Source organism: Hyla sarda, chromosome 4 (genome assembly GCF_029499605.1).
Source record: "Hyla sarda isolate aHylSar1 chromosome 4, aHylSar1.hap1, whole genome shotgun sequence".
NCBI classification, from domain to species: Eukaryota; Metazoa; Chordata; class Amphibia; order Anura; family Hylidae; genus Hyla; species Hyla sarda.
In genome coordinates this window covers 418,234,839-418,259,436 of record NC_079192.1, presented here as the reverse complement: position 1 = coordinate 418,259,436, position 24,598 = coordinate 418,234,839, and the positions used below count along the sequence as shown (strand labels likewise).

General features: G+C 44.3%; 1 protein-coding gene across 4 annotated transcripts in view; it reads right to left on the bottom strand.

Annotated features, from left to right (window-relative positions):
- Positions 1 to 24,598, bottom strand: part of MICAL3 (microtubule associated monooxygenase, calponin and LIM domain containing 3) — a 147,501-nt gene that overhangs the window by 44,700 nt on the left and 78,203 nt on the right. For 2 of the 4 annotated variants that reach the window (XM_056517917.1, XM_056517918.1), the window contains exons 10-20: positions 23,878 to 24,004; positions 23,611 to 23,707; positions 23,387 to 23,534; positions 21,297 to 21,490; positions 19,155 to 19,267; positions 18,980 to 19,042; positions 18,674 to 18,847; positions 14,027 to 14,101; positions 6,686 to 6,872; positions 5,109 to 5,197; positions 4,594 to 4,684 (exon numbers count right to left, since the gene is read on the bottom strand). In XM_056517917.1, the coding sequence (XP_056373892.1) occupies positions 4,594 to 4,684; positions 5,109 to 5,197; positions 6,686 to 6,872; positions 14,027 to 14,101; positions 18,674 to 18,847; positions 18,980 to 19,042; positions 19,155 to 19,267; positions 21,297 to 21,490; positions 23,387 to 23,534; positions 23,611 to 23,707; positions 23,878 to 24,004 (1,358 nt within the window). Of the gene's footprint in view, positions 1 to 4,593; positions 4,685 to 5,108; positions 5,198 to 6,685; positions 6,873 to 7,215; positions 7,321 to 8,938; positions 9,047 to 11,307; positions 11,362 to 13,115; positions 13,200 to 14,026; positions 14,102 to 18,673; positions 18,848 to 18,979; positions 19,043 to 19,154; positions 19,268 to 21,296; positions 21,491 to 23,386; positions 23,535 to 23,610; positions 23,708 to 23,877; positions 24,005 to 24,598 lie in introns of all 4 variants that reach the window. The other 2 variants (XM_056517919.1, XM_056517920.1) reach the window with 2 other exon arrangements.

The following is a 24,598-nucleotide window of genomic DNA, read 5'->3' as shown; positions in this document are numbered from 1 at the left end:
AAAGTGCAACAGAGATAAAAAAAAAGTGGAGAAAACACAACATTACAAAGCATGACACAGGAACAGAGATACTGAGACACACACGGGGTACAGGGGGTCACACAACAATGAGAAGGGGCCAAGAGAGCATCCACTACAGGAAAGGACTACAAGTGCTGCAATGCCCAATGGTAGGGGGACAGAGAGAACTCTAGTTACATCCAAAGCTGTTCAAAGATCTACATAAAATATGTTCAAAAAAACACCACAGTGGAGGAAACCTCAAGGGAAACCTTGGCTGTAGCAAAACTACAACTCTCAGCATGCCCGGACAGCCAGCGGCTGTCCGGGCATGCTGGGAGTTGTAGTTTTGCAACCACTGATGTAGAGCTTAACTACAACACTGACCAGCGCATGATGGGAGTAGTAGTTTTACTAAGGGTGCAAAGCACTGTGTGTGGTAAATCATCATCTTAATGCAATGCGCGCGCGACGGCTCGGTCAGCCATAAGAATTCCGAGTGCAGCTCTGGAGGTGACTGGAGGAGGATAGACTAAGGATTAATACAATAAAAGAAACAGTAATGTATTACTAAATGTAACCTCGATAAGCATAAAAAGTGCAGTTGCGCATTGTCTGGGGGGGTAGATATACATAACACTATTGCGTTGCCTGCTGACACTGACCCGTAGTCGTGCAGTTCCCTAATATCTACAGAAGCTTTGCCGGTTGTGCAGCTCTAGTAATAACATGGAAATTCTTGTAACATATGGATGCAGAAGAGTAATAGTGTAATATACTGACACTTAAAGAGATATGCGCTTTAGTAACGGCATCGTGTACGGTTTTCGTAGAAGCGTCTCAAGTACCGGCACACGTTATTATCGACATAGAGAAAGTAGGACGACACGTAGCGGGACAGACAAGATGAAGCACAATGATGGGATTATATAGCGGTAATACTGAGCTTATCCACAGGAGTCTTACAAAAATCTGATTAATAAAGCTGTAAGAGAAATGTATGGTTTGGGGACAACAAATTCTTTCCTAGCTCCTCTGGTCATCTGGGTGGTCTACTGGGGATTTGGCCCGAAGTGTACCTGTCACTTTAAAAAATAAATAAATAGATAAAAATTTAACAGGCCAAAAGTTTTCATTGTTTGGGTCTTCAGGTTAGAACAAGCAGGAAGCTGAACACTTCTCTCCCCGCTCATTGTTCGGGGTCTGGGTGTCCAGGCTAAAACAAGCAGGAGGCTTAACAATTCTGTCTCAGCTCATTGTTTGGGGTCTGGGTGTTGAGGATAGAAAAAGCAGGAAGCTGAACGCTTCTATTGCCGCTCATTGTTTGGAGTCTGGGTGTTCAGGCTAGAAGGATGGGGAAGCTGAACGCTTCTCTCCCCACTCACTGTTTGGGGTCTGGGTGTTCAGACTAGAACAAGCAGGAAGTGGAAAGCTTCTCTCCCTGCTCTCTTTTCTCGCTCATTGTTTGGGGTCTGTGTGTTCAGGCTAAAACAAGCAGGAAGCTGAACACTTCTCTCCATGCTGTCTTTCCCCACTCATTGTTTGGGGTCTGGGTGTTAAGGCTAGAACAAGTGGGAAGCTGAACGCATCTCTCTCTCTGCTTATCGTCTGCAGTCTGTGTGTTCTTGTTAGAACAAGGGTTCAGCTTCCGGCTTCTCTTTACGCTCATTGTTTGGCTTCTGGGTGCTCAAGCTAGAAGAAGCGGGAAGCTGAACACCTCTCCACGCTGTCTTTCCCAACGCATTGTTTGGGGTCTGGGTGTTAAGGCTAGAACAAGCGGGAAGTTGAACGCTTTTCTCCCCGCTCACTGTTTGGAGACCGGGTGTTCAGACTAAAACAAGCAGGAAGCTGAACACTTTTTCCCCCACTCATTGTTTCTAGACTAGGTATTCATGCTAGAACAAGCAAAATGCTGAACACCTTTTTTTCCGCTTATTGTTTGGGATCTGGGTGTAGAACAAGCGGGAAGCTGAACACTTCTCTCCCTGCTCATTGTTTTGGGTCTGTATGTTCCTGCTAGAACAAGGGTTCAGCTTCCTACTTATGCTTGGAGTCTGGGTGTCCCGGCTAAAACAAGCGGGAAGCTGAACACTAGAGACGCCTTCATATAAGAGTCTGGATATTTAAGCAGGATGTGCGTTATTAATCAGATTTTTCTCTTTCGCTCACACAAAGCGCCCGTCAGTAACGAAATCATAGCAGCGAGCATAATGTAAATAAATATTTCCGCCAAGCGCAACAACATGGATCCCGCCAGTCACATATAATATAGCGAAAATGTACGATTCCGACATAATACTTCTACAGTAGCTTCAGACACCAGCAAAGTACCAGGTCATAACCGGTGGACTGAGGTCTCCAGCGGTAGAACCAAAACAACACAAAACCACCATAAAAATAATACTTTAAAATTTTAAAAAATTCTATATCCAGTGTTCTTGGAAGCTAAAGTGCGCTCTGCAGTCAAACGAAAAATGGGCGCGATATACGGTATCTCCTAATACAGTGGTCTCCAAACTGCGGACCTCCAGCTGGTGCAAAATAATTCCCAGCAAAACCCCAGTGGAGGAAACCTTGGCTGGAGGATTGCTCTTCCCTTAGGCTTAAAGCAGTGTTTTCCAAACAGGGTTCCTCCAGCTGTTGCAAAACTACAACTCCCAGCATGCCCGGACAGCCAAGGGCTGTCCGGGCATGCTGGGAGTTGTAGTTTTGCAACAGCTAGAGGGCCACAGTTTGGAGACCTGGACGATCAAAATGCAACCTAATACTGAGAGTGGGACTCCTTAAAATTCCTGGAGAGTAAATTAATAATTTTTTTTTTTTATCTGATTAATAGGTAAAATGGTAAAGTAAAAAAAAAAAAAAAAAAAACTAAATCCGATCAAAAAAATATAAGATAAAAATAAAATGAGAATAAATTTTTAACTATCTACTACCGGTATATCTAATCTTAATATCTACCAGGATAATACAGGTTGGGAACATAAAAAAACAATTATTTTATATTCTGTACCAAAACCAAAAGATGACTAAATTACAACATAAACTCAGTAATACTTTCAGTGCTCAAAAATATGAAGACAAAAAATAATAAATATATATATATATGTGTGTGTGTAAGTATAAATAAAAAATTTGACAAACTGATGCTAAAATTGTGCGAAACAAAAGCAAAATAAATATTTCAAGTATCAAACTGAAAGTGTGCGCTGAGACCCAAACTATAGAGTGAAAATAAAATTGTAAAAAATTTTACACAAATATAACTCAAAAAACTTCTCAACTGTGACTGCATTTCATACGGAAAATTTTACATTCGAATTCAAAATTAAAGGGGTATTCCAGGCAAAAACTTTTTATATACATCAACTGGCTCCAGAAAGTTAAACAGATTTGTAAATTACTTCTATTAAAAAATCTTAATCCTTCCAATAGTTATTAGCTTCTGAAGTTTTCTGTCTAACTGCTCAATGATGATGTCACATCCCGGGAGCTGTGCATGATGGGAAAATATCCCCATAGGAACTGCACAGCTCCCGGGACGCGAGTCCTCATTGAGCAAATGGACAGAAAACAACAACTCAACTTCAGAAGCTAATAACTATTGGAAGGATTAAGATTTTTTAATAGAAGTCATTTACAAATCTGTTTAACTTTCCGGAGCCAGTTTTTGCCTGGAATACCCCTTTAAAAAAAAAAAAAAAAAATACTAAAACTTCCTGATACATAAATACTCCCTGACCTTAAATCGTCAAATTCTCATTACAGAGACAAAAAAAAAAATAAAAAAAAAAAAAAAAAAAAAAATGTCTTTGGTACCAGTTAATAAAAATTTTACCCGTTCTCACTTTTTTAGCAGGAAACGGCAAACACATTCTCGCTACAACTCCCATCATACAAAAATAAAACGGCAGTAATATAAAACAAAAGTAGTGAACCATCCAAAGTCTAAAGCATAATATTAAAATACATTTCCCATATGCAGCTCTGAAAAAAAGATATCTCCTACCGTTCTGTCTACAGCACCTGTGTAGAACTAGGCGTCTCCATGGTAACAGACAACAAACCACCCTCATGTAGTCTGATCCTGCAGTCATCCGCTCTTCCTTCTATCATTCTAACCTTCCAAATGTATTAATAAGGGGACAGATGAAAGGGAGTGTAGTGTCTCTGCAGTACCAGACTACATGGAGGAGTTTGTAGTCTGTTACCATGGAGATGCAAAGATGGACAAAGCTTATGAGATGATCGCCATATTGTAGAGGTGATAAATGACGCCACGTGACAGGTGGTATTATCTACATAGAATCGCTACGACAACTTTACAACCCCCGACAGATTGGCAGGAGAAAAAAGCACCCCTGGCTTTCCCTCAGGGTGCTGGCGACCAAGGAAACTCCCCCAATATCTGCATTAGAATTTCAGACTGGACATAGAGAAACGGAAGCCCGAACACCGTCAGCTGGCACATGAAAAAACAGTCCAATGGGTCTTGGCACAGCAGACTCTTTACGGAGGACGCCACTCTCGGCGGCAGCCGCCGCGCCAGGGAACACAGGCTCATAGCGCGCCGCAGAAAGGAACTGCGGGTACCTGGATTCTTCTCTGCAGCAGCAAGGGACAACGTGGGGGCTCGTCCGGGATCTTCAGCATCGGGGGTGTCCTTTCCAGGTCCTTTAAGCTCCTGCGGGACCAGAAATGGTCATTTTACACATGTACATACAACACGGGAAAGTCACACAGAGTGTATCCACAGCTTTTTTCCAGATGCGCATTCACCGACAGCGGTCACAAGAGTGAGCTCCCTACTGCGGCTGGGTAGCTCTGTGTGTCCGCTCATGACTGCTGGCGGGATTTCCCGCCGGCAGTCACGAGCGGACACACAGAGCTACCCAGCCGCTGCAGGGAGCTCACTCTTGCCTGCTGTCGGCGCATGCGCAGCCTGAAATACGCGCAGTGTGACCCTATCCTATATAAACAGTTTTGCTTTATTCCTGTGTGTGCCAGATTCTATTCACAAAACAGGAAACTTAAGAAGTATAATACAAAGATGATAGGAGTTGTAGTTTCACTAGAGTCAGACACTACTACGATATATAATCGCTCACCTTGCTGACCTGTGCCGGGGCGGCCGCTCTCTTCCTCTGGCTGTAGCCAGAACGCCTGTAGCAGTAGTGCGGTTTGCAATAAAACTTTCCTGTGAAGAAAAAAAAAAAATAGATAAAAAAAAAGAAAAAGATAAAAAAGCAAAGAAACCAGATTTTTGGGTAAAATTTTAGAGCAGCCGATGCCGGGCGTAACCTGGAAGAAAGACGGCGAAGCCTCGGTGCAGCAGCAGCAGTGTCCAAGCTGTGGGCAGGGGACAGGGAACAGGAGGAGAATGGCCTGTCAGCCGCGCATGGTCTGCGGGTAACAATGTGGCAGTGTGTGAGGGAACAAAAGGCCGTCAATGTCACAGGCAGTGCAGAGGAGGTGGCAGGGAGTGCAGCCGCTGATTAACCCCTTCAGTTACACAGGGTTACCAAACCTGCAGCTGGCCTCATCTATTGCTCCGTGATATCAGCCATTTCAGGCAGGTGAGACTATAGAAAACTCCTGATGTCCCGTATCCATCAGATCTGTACAGGGTCTAAGGCTCCAGTCTCACATTTCTGCCTTTATATCCATTTAACCCTATATCATTCAGCAATTTATACATGGGGGGGGGTAATGGTGGACCCCATAGCGGTCCCCTTCCCCATTAATATAACATTTAATACAGCCACAACCCCTGTGTTATACACATCCTCTCCACAAGCTGTATGTGGTATCGCAGCTCAGCCCTATTTACTGTTATGTAGTTCAGCTGCAATACCAAACACAACCATAGACACGTGTGGTGGCGCTGTTTTTGGAAGAAATCAGATGTTTTTTTCAAATTCTGGACAATCTCTCTAATATCTATTATCTGTGGGGGACTCGGACCACTGGAACCTCTACCGATCACAACACCTTAGTTCGGAATAACCCCTGTTTAATGGGGTACATGTCTATCTCAGGTCTAGAGAGTTAAATGGAGGGCATTACCCAATGTCTGACCACTGCTCAACTCAAACAGGGGACACGGGACCCCTGTTCCTGTGATTACAGGGGGTCCTAGCAGTCCCAGTGATTTGCTGAACAGACATATCCTCAACAGATCCCTTGTTTTGAAGCAGGAAGACGACAGGAGATTGAAGGAGCTGGCTAGGGTAAGTATAAATATTTTTTTCTAATATATACACATTTAGACATATATATTTATTACAAACATACATAGAGATATCTATATCTATAAATATCTCATGTTGCTAAATAAATAAAAAAAAATACCTATACTTACCCTACCCAGTTCCCCCCATCTCCCGTCCTCTTCTGGTTTCCGAAAAAAGGGTTCAGCGCAGGACCTGCCTGTTCAGCTACCAATCACTGGCCAAAGCGGTATCCCATCTTAGCCAGTGATTGGCTGAGCTAACAGGTAGATCAGGGTATCAAAAAGAGCTGAACGGGAGATCGGGGGCAGGTAAGTAGAGATATATATTTTCTTCTTTATAAAAACCCCAGCCAAAAAACTTTATAAAAACCCCAGGCAAAACACATGCCCCAGCAGCAGTCAAACCATACACGAGATGTGTGTTTGCGCCGACCCCCCCAACATATTACTCACCGTCCTCCAGGTCGTAGGCGTAGCAGGATAGACGCAGGGTGGTGTTGCAGTAGTCACATTTAAAGCAGCTTCGATGGAAGAATTTCCCCTCCGCGCTCAGACGCTCCATGACGTAAACTCTTCTGCGGCAGAAGTAACAGACGTCGCTGCCCCCGAGGTTCTGAGGGAATTCTTTCCTGAAAGACCCCTGCATTCGAACAGAGCATAGGAAAGGGTTAATAAGGAAGAGCGCTCTAAAAAATGGGTCACACACTTCACTGAGGGCCCCCACATAAGGAGGACGTCTCAGACGGGACATGGAAACTTCTTGGGCTGCAGTAAGAGATAAGATAATTCGGAAAAAAAAAAGTTAAATCAATTCTACCAATGACCACCAGAGGGCGCCAAAGGTGTGCAGAAGCAAACATTTTCCAAAAACTTTATCATAACTATTTACCAAAAAAATATTTTTTTTTTTATAAAAATGTGAAAAACAAACAAGAAACAAACCAGTGATCATCTATGTAACCCATCACCACGGTAACGCTTACCACTTTTTTCCCAAACAGAGGCTTGGGGGTTTCCTTCTTTTGAAGCTGATTGACTATCTGCTCAGCCAATGAGCTCACTCCACCTGTATACAGCTTTATGTATTTCTAAAATGGTACAAAAGAATCCAAAAAAATAAAAAAAAAAAGGAAAAAATAAAAAACAACAGGTCAGAGGTGAAGGGGCAGAGGTCGTACCCAACTGGTGCTTAGTGTCAGGGTGAGTGGGGGTCACACACGCCGTGCTGGGGGGTGATACAGATTAGTAGATGGAATCTCTCCTGCAGAGATGTCCACAATCCAATGAGTCATCAAACCGCTGCCACCCGGTGATCAAAGCAAGAAAACCTGGCGCATTCCGGTAAGAACAGTCACATGACGTGGGCGCATCAGCCACTCAAACCCTAGAATTAGGGATGTCCCGATACCATCTGCACGATTCCCCGATACCTGCACACCGTAAAAATAAATAATAAAAATCCCTCTCACCTCTCTTCCGCTCCAGTGCTGCGGCCTCTTCATCGTTCACTCAGTTACTCCGGAGGGGTGCAGGACCTGACGAGTACTGATGTCATCTCATCGCATGGCGGTTCCTGCACCACTAACAGAGCGGAGGATGTGGAGGCCTCAGTGCAGGGGTAGAGGGGAGGGTGAGGAGGATTTTTATTATTTTCTTTTGGACGGTACTTGTTGGGGGGGGGGGGGGAAACGACTTGGGGGGGGCTTCTACCTAATTGGGGGGGTATCATCTACCTACTTCTACCTAATAGGAGGGATTCTATACCCACTGGAGGCTTCTACCTAATAGGGGGGTCCTCTACCTACTGAGGGCTTCTAGGTAATGAAGGGGGTGATTCTCTACCTACTGGGGAATCCCTACCGAATAGGGGGGATTCACTATGTACTGGGGGCTTCTACCTAATAGCGAGTGTTCGCAACCTCTTGGAAGTTTCTACCTAATAGGTGGGATTCCCTACCAACCAACTGGGGCTTCAAGCAAATAGGGGGATTCCCTACCTACCTACTGGGGGCTTCTATCTAACAAGGGGGATTCTAACAAATAGGGGGTGGGGGATTCATTACCTTCCTACTAGGGGCTTCTTCCTTATAGGGGGAATTACCTACCTACTGGAGGATACTACCTAATAGAGGGTATTCCCTACCTACTGAGGGCTCTTACCTAATAGGGGCGGAGGGGGTTCTTCACATATCTTCTGGGGGCTTCAACCTTAAAGGGAAGGATTTTCTAACCACTAGGGACGTATCCTAATTATAAGTGTTAGTGAGCGGCTTATGTTCGACTTTGGCCTCTGGCTTCACAAACTTTAGGAGCTCCTCTACCGTCACGTAAAAAAATGTATCGGTAATTGGTATTGGTGAGTACATGAATAAAAAGTATAAGTACTTTGTCTTATAAAAAACAGTATCAGGACATCCCTAACCATGAAAGTCCTGGAGGGACACAAGTCCTCGTGTTCTGGTAATGTTACACCGCACCGCATACCTCGTGCCTCCCGTTATTCTTCGCACCCTGCCGTGTCTCCAGTAATGCTCGTGCCGTGACCAAGCAGGACCTTAAAATGGTAACTATTCCCGCTTCTCCGCCCATTTGGCTCTGCGGTGTGAGGACGCTCTGCGCCAGTGGTGCCCATTGTGGGTGATCATGACATGCGCATGCCGTTAGCCGTACACACACACACACAGGCGCGCACCAGTAACACGCTACCTGACGGATTTCGTCGTATGAAGGCGAGGCGGGGCGTTCGGTGGAGCGCAGGGCGATTGAATTCTGCCAATGCTCCACGGGAGAGCGGCGGGCGGGCTCAGAGTCCAGCTGGGTGGTAGAGAGAAGAGTCAGCGCTATGGACGGGGGTGGGGGCGTCAGTTGGCGCACAACGCAGTCAGCGACAAACATTGCAAAACTCTATGAGATGGCCGAGGTATGAAATTCAGGGGCAAAATATCCAGTATCCCTATTACACAGTCACTGGGTACAGCAGGATTTCCCAACTAGTGCACCTCCAGCTGTTATATAACTACAACTCCCAGCATGCCCGGACGGCCTCCAGCACTTAGGAGAGAGGAAAACCCCAGTGGAGGAAACCTGTAGAGAACCACGGCTGGAGGATTGTCCTTCCCTTGGGACTGAGCAATTTAAAAACTTTACACGACAATACCAAATTAGTTTTTTTGTTTTGTTTTTAATTTGAAAAAAAAAAAGGAAAAGGAGGGCAATTACAATTTTATTATGAGGGATTTTTTTAATTATTTATTTAAATATATATATATATATATATATATATATATATATTAGAATATATAATTATAACATATATATATATATATATATATATATATATATATATATATATATACACACACACACATATATACATATACACACACATGCACACATTTTAAACTCTTTTATTATTATTATTATTATTATTATTTTATTGGCACAATTTTTCCCTGCACGTGGCAATACCAAATGTGTTTTTTTTTATTATTTTACACTTTTTAAGTGCTCCTAGGAGAACTTTTATAAGCAATCATTAGATTGCTTATTTAATCCAATGAATTGCGTTGTTTTATCTGTGTTCTGCCTGTTGCTATAGGAGCAGGTTTGTTATGACAGGCACTGAGGCTGCCATGATCACCGGGATCTTATTGTGGAAAGCCGATCCGACCCCTATAGCAATGACGTGTGGCTATACTGCTTAAATGCCACTGTCAGCTTTGACACCAGCATCTAAAGAGTTAAAACAGCCACAGCAGTTTCAGTCCTTAGCCTGCAGTGTCAGTCCTTAGCCTGCAGTGTCAGTCCTTAGCCTGCAGTGTCAGTCCTTAGCCTGCAGTGTCAGTCCTTAGCCTGCAGTGTCAGTCCTTAGCCTGCAGTGTCAGTCCTTAGCCTGCAGTGTCAGTCCTTAGCCTGCAGTGTCAGTCCTTAGCCTGCAGTGTCAGTCCTTAGCCTGCAGTGTCAGTCCTTAGCCTGCAGTGTCAGTCCTTAGCCTGCAGTGTCAGTCCTTAGCCTGCAGTGTCAGTCCTTAGCCTGCAGTGTCAGTCCTTAGCCTGCTCAATACGCTGTCAACAACCCCATGACAAGTATATGTGTTAAAAGGGTTAATCTATAAAGATGAATTGTGTCAGTGAATAGAAACATTACATCTAGAGATCAAAATCCTAATACTTCTTCCAGCCGATGTTACAATGTATCAGGGTAGGTAAGAGCTATCAGTCTGTGCTCACGCTGATACACAGCAACAAAACTTCAGCTGCAAGAATTATTAGGTCAGGATAGATGAGTCTCTGATTGTTAAATAAATAACTAAATAAATATAAACATGGGGGCGTGGCATGACGTCATGAGGGGCCTGGCGACCCCCGAAGCCCGCACCCAGCTTATAGCATATAGTTCCGGACGGTAGGGCAGTGGAGTACCCCTTTAAAAGAGTACTTCACTGGAAACCTTTTTTTTTATCCACTAGTGCCAGATTTGTAAATTACTTCTATTAAAAAATCTTAATCCTTCCAGTACTTATCAGCTTCTCTATGCTACACAGGAAGTTCTTTTCTTTTGGAATTTCCTTTCTGTCTGGTCACAGTGCTCTCTGCTGACACCTCTGTCCATTTTAGGAACTGTCCAGAGTAGAAGTAAATCCCCATAGCAAACATATGCTGCTCTAAACAGTTCCTGACCTGGACAGAAGTCTCCGCAGAGAGCACTGTGGTCAGACAGAAAGAAAATTCAAAAAGAAAAGAACTTTTTGTGGAGCATATAGCAGTTGATAAGTACTGGAAGGATTAAGATTTTAAATAGAAGTAATTTACAAATCTGTTTAACTTTCTGACAGTTGATTTAAAAAAGATAAAAAGTGGAGTACCCCTTCAAGAAGCTACATAATGGCTCAATGGGAGATTCTGAATAGGCTGAGGTGAGAGGCGCATCTTGCCCCAGGTTATATGGCGTTTCTGGGGTTTACCAGCAAAAGTCTAATCTCCAGTTATTGAAAGAAATGTGAATTCTAGAACGTAGGTGCAGTACAAAGCAGTAACGTGCGATCACCACAAACAGGTCCAAACCCACGCCATTACCCTCTCTAGGCTGGCACACCTCTCGCCAAGGAAACTGGACGGCAGCGGGCTCCTCTGTGGACGGGACAGAAAGAGAAATAAAAAGAGAAAAAAAAAACACAGCTAAAAAGAAAACTGTATATACCAGGAAGCAGCAGCGTGGCCACCACACAACGGGCAGCCGCGTGGCATAGTGTGCGCCAACATCCAAATGTGTTCAGGCCAAAGTGCAGGGAAAGCTGTGCATCTGAGTGTACATTGTGCCATATTGGAATGGCTTGTGATGAACGCACAGGCTGCGGTCAACGGGTGACGCACACAGCAGGTGTAAGGCAGAAAGCAAGTCAGTACAGCATGGCACACGAATAGTCAAACCAGTCTATGGAGGTATAGTGGCAATACTGTGCCAAAATCAAGGTGCCCTCCCCCCCAAACAAAGCGCAGGCCCGTACTGTGGGGTCACACATGTCAAGCTGCGTACGTGACCCCCAACATAATCTGTCAGCATCAGCTTAAAAAGTGCGTCCCATAAAATCCCATCCTCACACAGTCCATCTCCTTACTGAAGCATGAAAGGGTTAAAGCCGAACTATTGCAGTCACCTCCAGAGCTGCATTCAGAATTCTCCTTAGTCTAAACAATATATCTCAACTATGCACCGCCTCACTTTCCCTTACTGGATGACTTGAAAAGTACGATCTGCTGCTGCATTGTGAGACATGTAGGGCTACCAACAAAATGTCCCAACGTGTTTCACCTGGATGGTGGGATCATCAGGTGAAAAAATTTTACTTTTATTTACACGTTTATGAAGAAAAAAATAAAAAAAGTATAAAAAGTCTAAAAAATTTAAATAAAAAGTATACAAGACACAATACAGTGAGTGAAATATTTCTCCAAATTGAAATACATAAAAAGGTAAGCAACAGTTCACAACCTGCACACTATATTCAAGGATACAGAAACATGAATTGGACTCCTGGCTAAGATGTAAGATCAATACCAACAAAACCTAGTGCAAGATAAACTAAAACATGTACATCACAAAACATCCCGACTTGTTTCACCTGGATGGTGACAGGATTATCAGGGGACAAAAAAAAACAACTGGTAATCATGGCCCTCTATCATCCTCTCTGACTCTGGGCAGCAGTACGTGGGTAAATTATATTATAAGACTGGTTATTTACACCATGCCTTTCTAAGGCATATTGGCCCATGTTGTTCTTTTCGGCTTATTGACCCCAGTCACTGTCCCCTGATGATTTTGGCAGCATCCAGGTGAAACACATCGGGACACATGTTTCATTTAGCTTACCTGTATCTTTCACTGGGTTTTAATCTGGGTGTCCACTATATGTGTAGGTCACAAACCGTTGCTTGCCTTTTATACATTCCATTTTGTAAAGTTTTTTTAGTTGTATTGTGTTCCTACTTACTATATGTGTAAATAAAAGTTTTGCTTTAGTACTATACAACCACAATGCAGTGCAGCAGGCATTACAGAAGTGCATCAGAACCATTAAGAAGCAAAATCATGAGAATTGTGCATGCAGCTCTGGAGGGGACTAGAGTATAAGGCATAGGTTTAAGGCCTAAGTTACACTCTTAATCTACAAAGTCACTCTGCCAATAGACATGAAGGAGAAGAGTCGCCCAGTGAATAGACTTGAAGGAGAAGAATCGCCCACGGCTGATCCTCATTCACTTCTATTGGAAAGCAGCTCCAGTGGTAGCTCTGAACGCAGCTCAGTTGTGTCTTATGTGTTGGCAGATCATTGCCGAGCAGAAGCAGTGAACCCCACAAGAAGGTTACACACCCGAGTCACCTGCTGGTACGAGCGAGGCCACGACCTCGTATACAGTGTGATGACCTTTTTGGGGCAGGTCCGGGGAAGCTCATTAGTCCTGGGCTTTATGAATGAGAAAAGGACGGAGAGGAGAAAAGTGCAAGAATGTAATAGAAGACTAGAGTTTGGGTGTGTGTGTGTGGGGGGGGGGGGGGGTTACAGCATATCCAACTAGGCTAAAGCTGTAGGAGGGAGGAATTCCTAAAGGGGGGGGGGGCGTTACCATTTTGGTTATTATCACACATTAGACTAGAGTGCCTCTATCTGATCGACAGAGGTCCCTTGTGCCCTCAATGAACTGAACGCGCTTGACCAATGCTCCACTGTCTATGGGTCTTAACAATAGCGGAGTACGGCGCTCGGCTTTCTTACTTGGCCCCATAGAGAGTAGATGGAGCGGTAGCAGAGTATGCATGCGCTGCTGCTCCTTTCACTTAGAGACCTGTTCCACTGATCAGATATGTCTTATCCTGTGCAGAAGGGATAGCCCCTATAAATAAATAAAAATTAACCCTTAAGTATACCATGGGCTGAAAAAAAAGAATGTGGATTGACTTACTCTTTATTTTTAGCTTACTATAAACTACAAAGAATGGCAGGAAACCTGGTCTAAGCATGTCTCCCAGCGTGTCTCACCCTCTCATAGCCATTAGAGCCCATAGCAAAACAAGCGGGTTCTAGACTACACATACCCCAATATTGTCTGCAAAATACCCTAAAGCATCAAAAGGCTCGACAGTTGTCATGAACCCGCCCAAGTCCCAGCATGCCTCACCAGAAGGCATACTTTGACACCTTAGCTTGTATACACGTCTGGAGGTCTGGGAGGGGGGGGGGGGGGGGTAGGCATGAAGCGGGGGGGCGGGGGGCACACTCCTGTCCCTTGTTACCTGTTTCCATTGAGGCTCGGTCTGCCTGAGGGCAGCCTGCTCTAGTAAACGCTGCTGATAGGGCAGGAGGGGTTTCTGAGGGGGCATCCAGGAGGGACGTGAGAAGGTGACAGAGGATGAGGAAACATAAAAAAGAGGGAAGAAAACAAAAGATGTGAGAAAAATCTAAACAAAACTAAAATAGAGTAGAGTAGTAGCTGCACAATATGACCAGATGGTAGAAGATGGTGAAAAGACGTCATCTACGTATCTGACCACAATGACATGAATAAAATACAGGTTCTTCTAAAACAAATTAGCATATTGTGCTAAAGTTCATTATTTTCCATAATGTAATGATAAAATTAAACTTTCATATATTTTAGATTCATTACACACCAACTGAAATATTTCAGGTCTTTTATTGTTTTAATACTGATGATTTTGGCATACAGCTCATGAAAACCCCAAATTTCTATCTAACAAAATTTGCATATTTCATCCGACCAATAAAAGAAAAGTGTTTTTAATACAAAAAAAAGTCAGCCTTCAAATAATTCTGTTCAGTTATGCACTCCATACTTGGTCGGCAATCCTTTTGCAGAAATGACTGCTTTAATGCGGCGTGGCATGGAGGCGATCAGCCTGTGGCACTGCTGAGGTGTTATGGAGGCCCAGGATGCTTCGATAGCAGCCTGAAGCTCATCCAGAGTGTTGGGTCTTGCGTCTCTCACTTTCTCTTCACAATATCCCACAGATTCTCTATGTGGTTCAGGTCAAGAGAGTTGTCAGGCCAATTGAGCGCAGTAATACCATGGTCAGTAAACCATTTACCAGTGGTTTTGGCACTGTGAGCCGGTGCCAGGTCTTGCTGAAAAATGAAATCATCTCCATAAAGCTTTTCAGCAGATGGAAGCATGAAGTGCTCCAAAATCTCCTGATAGCAGCTGCATTGACCCTGCCCTTGGTAAAACACAGTGGACCAACACCAGCAGCTGACATGGCGCCCCAGACCATCACTGACTGTGGGTACTTGACACTGGACTTCAGGCATTTTGGCATTTCCTTCTCCCCAGTCTTCCTCCAGACTCTGGCACCTTCATTTCCGAATGACATGAAAAAATTTACTTTCTGAGCAACAGTCCAGTGCTGCTTCTCTGTAGCCCAGGTCAGGCGCTTCTGCTGCTGTTTCTGGTTCATAAGTGTCTTGACCTTGGGAATGCGGCACCTGTAGCCCATTTCCTACACACGTCTGTGCACGGGGGCTCTGGATGTTTCTACTCCAGACTCAGTCCACTGCTTCCGCAGGTCCCCCCCAAGGTCTGGAATCGGTCCTTCTCCACAATCTTCCTCAGGATCCGGTCACCTCTTCTCGTTGTGGAGCGTTTTCTGCCACATTTTTTCCTTCCCATTGAGGTGCCCTGATACAGCTCTCTGGGAACAGCCTACCGTATTTTTCGTCCTATAGGACGCACCGGCGTATAAGACGCACCCAATTTTTAGGGGCAAAATCTAAAAAAATTAAGATTTTGAACCCAATAGTGGTCTTCAACCTGCAGACCTCCAGATGTTGCAAAACTACAACTCCCTGCATGCCCGGACAGCCGTTGGCTGTCCGGGCATGCTGGGAGTTGTAGTTTTGCAACATCTGGAGGTCCGCAGATTGAAGACCACTGCATAGGAGGTAATACTCACGTGTCCCCGCCGCTCCGGACCCATCACCGCTGCCCTCGATGTCGTTCCATCGCTGTCGCCGTGTCCCCCGTCGCTCTGGAACGTCTCTGCTGCCGGCCGGGTATCCTCGCCCTCCGTCGCCGCCATCACGTACGCGACGACGTGATGACGAGGAAGGAGAGCACCGGCCATACAGGGGATCCCTGAACAGAGAAGACACCGAGGAGGCAGGTAAGGTCCCTCCCGGTGTCCTGTAAGCACTAACCCGGCTATTCAGTCGGGCTGTTCGGGACCGCCGCGGTGAAATCGCGATGGTCCCGAACAGCCTGACTGAACAGCCGGGTTGGTGTCACTTTCCCTTCAGACGCGGTGGTCAGCTTTGATCGCTGCGTCTGAAGGGTTAATACAGGGCATCACCGCGATCGGTGATGTCCTGTATTAGCCGTGGGTCCCGGCCGTTGATGGCCGCAGGGACCGCTGCGATAGGGGTGTATTCGCCATATAAGACTTTTTCCCCCCAGTTTTGGGGAAGAAAAAGTGCGTCTTATACGGCGAAAAATACGGTATTTGTTCAGAAATGTCTTTCTGGGTCTTACCCTCTTGCTTGATGGCCTTCTGGACAGCGGTCAGGCGGTCTTACCCATGATTGCGGTTTTGAGTAATGAACCAGGTTGGGAGTTTTTAAAAGCCTCAGGAATCGTTTGCAGGTGTTTAGAGTTAATTTGTTGATTCAGATGATTAGGTTAATAGCTCGTTTAGAGAACCTTTTCATGATATGCTAATTTTTTGAGATAAGAATTCTGGGTTTTCATGAGCTGTATGCCAAAATCATCAGTATTAAAACAATAAAAGACCTGAAATATTTCAGTTGGTGTGCAATGAATCTAAAATACATGAAAGTTTAATTTTTATCATTACATTATGGAAAATAATGAACTTTAGCACAATATGCTAATTTTTTTTTAGAAGAACCTGTACAATTTATTAAAGATACAGCAATTACAACTTCTAAATCTGAAGGAATCATAAAGTCTGCAGCCTATAAGAGGCAGAAGTTTCTTATCTAAGTGACATATGTGGGTGTAGAGGTCTGTGGAGATGTGACATACAGGAGGGGTTAAGGGGAGGGGGTTCTACATTTCCTGTCACTCATCCCAATGTTCTATGAGGACAGACGTCTCTAAGTAACTAGAGGTAGGTTACATGAACTTTAACAGTTGATGACCCATCAGGATTGGCCAGGGTTACAAATCCCGACACATCTGTGGATCAGCTGCTTAAAGGAGCCGCAGGGCTGGGGTGAGTACTGCCGTCTCTCCTATGTTTACATCGGCTCGTACTTTGTCATGGTCCTGCAGCCTTGATAAGCCATCAGTTGTTAAAGAGGTTATCCACATTATACGTTTATATATAGTTTTTTATTTCCTTTTAGTGGCCCCAAATGTGATAAAACAATCTATACTCACCAACCTGATACCGCCCCAATCCCCCTGTACAAGCTCTGATTACTGGTCCAATGTTATTTGAGAAGCCGATACATGACTGCTGCAGCCTCAAGGTTAAACCTCCATATTTCATGATATTAGGAGAAAAGCACATGACCGCTAAGGCTGCCGACTGGCTGTAGCGGTCACAAGTCATCCACTTCTCAAAGGACGATGGAAGGCAAACCGGAGCTTGTATGGGGGGGATCAGACAGGTAAGTGTGGACTGTTTTTTATTCTTTTTTTTTTTTATAGTGATTGGGGCCACTTAAAAATGATTAAAAATATATTTATTGATATCTAAAAAAAACAACAAAAACAATCTAAAAATAACAAAAAATATTAAAGGGGTTATCTGGCCAAAGGGCAGCACCTGTATTCTTTGTTTCCGGGACTGGGGACGTAACTCATACAAGCGGACCCAAATGAGGGGTGGACTAACAATAGTTAATTAATCTGCAACTCAGCCTAAATTAGACGGAGTAAAATGTCCACTTTTATCCCTCACTCTAATGATTAAAACTTAACTTTTAATGCAAAAGGTTAAATTAAATGGTGAGTGATAATTGTGAGTTAAAAACCCAGCACGTCTAACACCAGTCCACTGTCAGTATTTGTTGCTTTGTAAGCCCTAGAGATGAGCGAACTCACAGTGATTTGATTCGTCACGAACTTCTCGGCTTGGCAGTTGCTGACTTTATCCTGCATTAATTAGTTCAGTTATCGGGTGCTCCGGTGGGCTGGAAAAGGTGGATACAGTCCTAGGAGAGACTAAGTTCGCTCATCTATAGTAAGCACGCACTATGTCAATTTCGTTCACCTGCAGTGTATTCCACAGTACGGTGTTAGTGCTGATATAAAAACACTTTCACAGTGACCCCCTAACATGTTTCGCCACTGTGTGACGTCCTCAGAGGTTATGGGTCATTGCTCCATAACCTCTGAGGATGTCACATATAGTGGCGAAACATGTTAGGGGGTCACTGTGTAAGTGTTTTAATATCAGCACTAACACCGTACCGTGGCATACACTGCAGGTGAACGAAATTGACATGGCGTGCTTACAAAGCAAGGGACAGTGGACTGGTGTTAGACGTGCTGGGTTTTTAACTTACAATTATTACTCACCATTTAATTTAACCTTTTGCATTAAAAGTTAAGTTTTAATCATTAGAATGAGGGACCTTTTACTCCGTCTAATTTTGGCTGAGTTGCAGATTAATTGGGGACGTATCTCCACCCCCCCTCGTGACGTCACGCCACACCCCCTCCATTCATGTCCATAGACACGAGGGGGCGTGGCGTGATGTCACGAGGGGGCGTGGCATTACATCACATCCCCAGTCCCGGAAACAAAGAGCCCAGCGACAGTCCCCCGTGATCAGACATCTTTTCCCCATTCGTTTGGATAGAGATGTCTTTGGCCAGATAGCCCCTTTATTCTGCACCGGAGCAGCGAGTGACATCTGCATTTACATGATCCCCCCAGCAGAGGGCAGCAGCCTCCTACCTGTTTCCGCAGTCCGGTATTAGGGGCGGGCGCGTTTTCCTCAAATTTGGCCAGGAGCTGATTGGCCATGAATTTCACCTTGTTCTGGTTGCCAACAGCAGCGTCAATCCGCCTGTCGGTCTGGGAGCCGACTACGGAGGGTTTCTCCTCCCGCTGAGATCTGGGGCCTTCCTCCTGCACAGGACAAGATGGAACACAGGAAAACATAAGACTTCCGTTTTGTGTACACAGCTCTCAGGTTACATATCAATCTCAGTCCAGGGCAGATTCTGATAGGTGAGGACTGGGATCGGCCATGACACTTACGTCTTCAGATTGGCTGGTCTTCCGTCTCTTGCCGGAGCTGTCCACGTCTTTTTCTTTCTTGTCCTATATAAAGGAGGGAAAAACATTAAGAGAACTGTATATAGTGACAGGGTAGGGGGTCCGGCATATAGTCCCCACCACACGTGACCGGAGGGGCTCCGAGGCTGGTACCTACCTTGGGCGTGCGCTTGCGGGAGATAGTCTGCCCCAGTTTGCTCAGGAAGGAGATGGGGGATTTGGTGCTGGTCAGCAGGGTGGTCTTCTCATCCAGGTTCTGTTCTGCGTCTTCTATCGATACCACAAAGAGTAAATCAAAGTGTAAACCCCACAAATACGAAAAAGTTATAATAAAATATACCACTAAACTGTTACACTTTAAAGGGGTCCAGAACTTTTATCCTGTGAATAGGGGGATCATTAGTGTCCCCTCCCCTCTCCCTGTGTCACAGTGATTAGTGTCCCCTGATCTCCCCTGTGTCAGTGATTAGTGTCCCCTCATCTCACCATGAGTCACGATCATTAGTGTCCTCTTATGTGTCACAGTGATTAGTGTCCCCTCATCTCCCATGTCACAGTCATTAGTGTCCCCTCATCTCCCCTGTGTCACAGTGATTAGTGTCCCCTCCCCTCTCCCTGTGTCACAGTGATTAGTGTCCCCTGATCTCCCCTGTGTCAGTAATTAGTGTCCCCTCATCTCACCATGAGTCATGATCATTAGCGTCCTCTTATGTGTCACAGTGATTAGTGTCCCCTCATCTCACCATGAGTCATGATCATTAGCGTCCTCTTATGTGTCACAGTGATTAGTGTCCCCTCATCTCCCATGTCACAGTCATTAGTGTCCCCTCATCTCCCCTGTGTCACAGTGATTAGTGTCCCCTCCCCTCTCCCTGTGTCACAGTGATTAGTGTCCCCTGATCTCCCCTGTGTCAGTAATTAGTGTCCCCTCATCTCACCATGAGTCATGATCATTAGCGTCCTCTTATGTGTCACAGTGATTAGTGTCCCCTCATCTCCCATGTCACAGTCATTAGTGTCCCCTCATCTCCCGTGTCAGTGATTAGTGTCCCCTCATCTCCCCTGTGTCACAGTGATTAGTGTCCCCTGATCTCCCCTGTGTCAGTGATTAGTGTCCCCTCATCTCACCATGAGTCAAGATCATTAGTGTCCTCTTATGTGCCACAGTGATTGTGACACATGGAGAGATGAGGGGACACTAATCATTACTGTCTCCTCTTCTCTCCTGTGTCACAGTGATTAGTGTCCCCTCATCTCCCCTGTGTCAGTGATTAGTGTCCCCTCATCTCCCATGTCACAGTCATTAGTGTCCTCTTATGGGTCACAGTCATTAGTGTCCCCTCATCTCTCCTGTGTCACAGTGATAAGTGTACCCTTATCTCACCATGAGTCACGATCATTAGTGTCCTCTTATGTGTCAGTCATTAATGTCCCTTCATTTCCCCCGTGTCAGACATCAGTGTCTCCTCATCTCCCCTGTGTCACAGTGATTAGTGTCCCCTCATTTTTCTGTGAATCATGATCATTAGGGTCCCCTCATCTTCTCTCATGTGCCACAGTCATGTGTGTCCCCTGATCTCTCCATGAGTTGCGATCATTAGTATCCTCCCATCTCTCCCTGTGTCACAATAGTTATTGTCCTGTCATCTCCCCCGTGTCACAGTCATTAGTGTACCCTCATCTTCCCCCCGTGTCAGTCATTCGTGTCCCCTCAACATCCCCCCGTGTCACGATCATTAGTGTCCCCTCATCTTTGGAAAAAAAAAAAAAAAGTTTTACTTACCTCCCTCTCTGCGCTAATCCCCCGTTCTGCTTCCAGTCTTGTACTACAGTGTTACCAGAGCATCGGATGTCACGTGACCGCCACAGCCAATGAGCACGCTTGAGGACAGAGCATGATCGCAGAGACTGCCGATTAGATGCCGTGGTCATCTGAAGTCTGCTGCTCATTTAACATTGTAGCACCTCTCGTAGGCAGAAGCGGGGATCACCACAGGGACGGTGACAAGTAGAACTGTGTGGGTGTTTTTTTTTTCTCAATTAAGAGATGAACAACCCCTATTGGAAAGGGCTGAACAAAACCTAGCCGCCATGTCAACCTGGCGCCTGGGCTTTGTCAAGCCCTGGTGTGTATGACCTAGGCAAAACAAACAAATAAAAGCCGGAATACTTCAATTAAAGTAAGGGTCTTCAGATCCCACTATAGAGTATCCCGTGTCGGGTTCCGCCCCCTCAGACATAACGCAACATATCAGTTTTCCTTTCATCGCGATTACAGACATATTAACCCCGCCCCTACCGGAGTTGGTGCTCTCCTTGAACATCTCGTAGAACTGGCTGAGATACACCACCATGGACAACTTGTCGGGGTCCCCCACGGACGCCATCTCTTTTCCGGTCATGATGGGGGAGATTCCCAGCTCCCGCTCCGCGATGTCGAACGCCAACTGGTTGTTCTTCTCTACATTCCGCTCGTCCAGGGAGGCAAAGTCACTGCGGAGGGGGGGGGGGGGGGGAGAGAAACTATAATTAAGGTATCACAGTATCAATCTGTCCTGCTCTAACAGCTGATGTTTGTTACAATGTATCAGCGCAGGATCCATTACTGGACAAAGATTTGCTCTGTCGCTGCGTTTCGCTTCTAGGCACCGATACATTGTGACAAATTAAATATCTACGGAAAGTTTTTTTTTTAAAGTAGCAAAAAATGTAGATTTTTTTTTTCCCATGTTTTTTTATACCAGCACAGCGCCCCCGGGTGGAGGCGCGAAATAGTGACCCGGGGGGAGGGGAGCGGGGACAGGCAGGAAAATTGGTGACTCCACTCCTCACACCCATCGTTGCGCAAGAGTGCACAGGCCAAACCAACGCCCCATTTATTGCATATAACCATGTTTTATAATCAGTGTGCCTCCAGCTGTTGCTAAACTACAACTTCCAGCATGGCCGGACAGCCAACGGCTGTCCGGGCATGCTGGGAGTTGTAGTTTTGCCCCAGCTGGAGGCACCCTGGGAAGCACTACTAAATAGGAGTGTAAGAAATAGTAAAGTGTTAATAAATGTCAATAGGCCCCTCCCCTTAATAAAAATGTAAATTAACCCCCTCCTCCCCTTTAATTTTATAAATAAAAATAATGTAAACAAGAATTAACAATAAACATATTTGGTATCGCCGCATGCGGAAAGCTCCAAACTATTAAAATATAATAATAATGAAACCGCGTGGTCAATGGCGTAAACGTTTAAAAAAATATTTTTTTTTTAACTCCAGAATTGCGTATTTTTTAGTGCCTTCATCTACCAGAAAAATAAATTGAAAAGAGCTGTCAAAAAGTCCCATAAAAACAGAAATGGAACCGATAAAAACTACAGATCACGGCGCAAAAAAATAAATAAAATAAAATAAAAATTAAAAAAAAACCTCTTAAAGCCGCGTATATTGAAAAATAAAAGCGTTATGGGGTCAGGAGGAGGATTTTAAGCATATTAATTTGTGTACAAAAAAGGTAAAAACTAAAATTAAAACCTACATAAATTGCGTATCGTTGTAACCGTAGGGACCTACAGAATTAAGATAATGTGTAATTTTAACCGAAAAAGGACATTGCATGTGAGACCAAAGCCCTCAAAATTTGAAGTGTGAAATTAAAAAAATTAAAATATTTAAAAAAATTTAATTTTAAGTTTGAAAAAAATTTTTATAAAATAAATAAAAATGTAAAGTTGGAAAAAAAAAACAAAAAAACACGAACCAAATTTTTAGATTTATTGGTTTAGTTTTTTTGTGGTTTTTTCAAACTTTACATTTTTATTTATTTTATAAATTTTTTTTTTTTTTTCAAGTTTCAAACTTCAAATTTAATTTTTTTTAAATATTTTTATTTTTAATTTCATACTTCAAATTTTTATTAAGATTTATTTATTTATTTATTTATTTAAAGTTTGAAATTTGAGAAAAATGTATCTAAATAAAAATTTGAAGTTTGAAATTTGAATAATTGGAAATAAATAAATAAATAAATATGCAATTTTGTCCCACAAATTTTTATTTTTTTTGGGGGGGGCAGCTTCCCAGTGAATTTTATAGTAAAATGAGTGATGTCTTTACAAAGCACAATTATTTTCGTAAATAACAAAAAGCCTCATATGGGACTGTGGGTGGAAAATGTAAATATTTATGGAATTTTAAAAAATTGCAAAAAATTTTAAACACTGCATTGTTAAGGGTTTAACCCTCCCATGGTAGTCCCCTGATTTTTAGATCGCAGCCAATCGGCAGAACTGAGATGGGTCACATGACTCATTGCAAAAACAGGAAGTGCCCTACTTTTAAGAGTCAGAGAGGCGGGGCTTATTCACTCTTATTTCTTTCCCCCCGTGGTGTCTTACATGAGCTCGGGCCGGAAGTGGTGGATGATGGCGCACAGCGCGAGGCCGCTTTTCCAAGACATAGTGAGGTCGGTAACATTAACTCCCGCATAGCCGTCCGTCTGCTTCTGACACCAGCTCAGCAGCTTACCGGTGCGCGCCACCGCCTCTGCGCAAAAGTGAAGGAACATGGTTAATAGGAAGGAAAAAAATAATAAGGGGGAGGGGGACATGTCACTACTTACCGTTCCGGCCCAGCTTTGGCGTCCTCGGGGGGTTTGCTAGATTCCCGATCTCTAGATTAACGTCCTTCATCTCTCCCGTATGGTACAAGTGTCTGACCTGAGGGGGAGGGGTCGGAAAAACGGTCAGCGCATCAGAAAGTAAGAAAGACTGAGCAGCGCACAACCAGCTCTGCTATTCCATATCAAAAATAATGGCAGAGAATATGCTCAGGTCCATATAATGAGGACATATGAGGGCTGTAAGTGTGGTGGACGGGGGCGGCTCACCTGACTCGGCCGCAGGAACTGGAGGTTGACATTGGGGTAACGGGTTGTGGGGTCGATACTGTAATGACTGAAGTTCTTATTGACGTTCTCTGGAGTAGTCTGAGGAAGTAACCGGTAAATACTCTCCCTGTAATCAGAAGAAAGACCCATCACATACAGGAGAATAGTGAGTGCAGCTCTGGAGTATAATACAGGATATAACTCAGGATCAGTACAGGATAAGTAATGTAATGTATGTACACAGTGATCTCACCAGCAGAATAGTGAGTACAGCTCTGGAGTATAATACAGGATATAACTCAGGATCAGTACAGGATAAGTAATGTAACGTATGTACACAGTGACCTCACCAGCAGAATAGTGAGTACAGCTGCGGGGCATAATACAGGATATAACTCAGGATCAGTACAGGATAAGTAATGTAATGTATGTACACAGTGATCTCACCAGCAGAATAGTGAGTACAGCTCTGGAGTATAATACAGGATATAACTCAGGATCAGTACAGGATAAGTAATGTAATGTATGTACACAGTCACCCCACCAGCAGAATAGTGAGTACAGCTCTGGAGTATAATACAGGATATAACTCAGGATCAGTACAGGATAAGTAATGTAATGTATGTACACAGTGACCTCACCAGCGGAATAGTGAGTACAGCTCTGGAGTATAATACAGGATATAACTCAGGATCAGTACAGGATAAGTAATGTATGTACA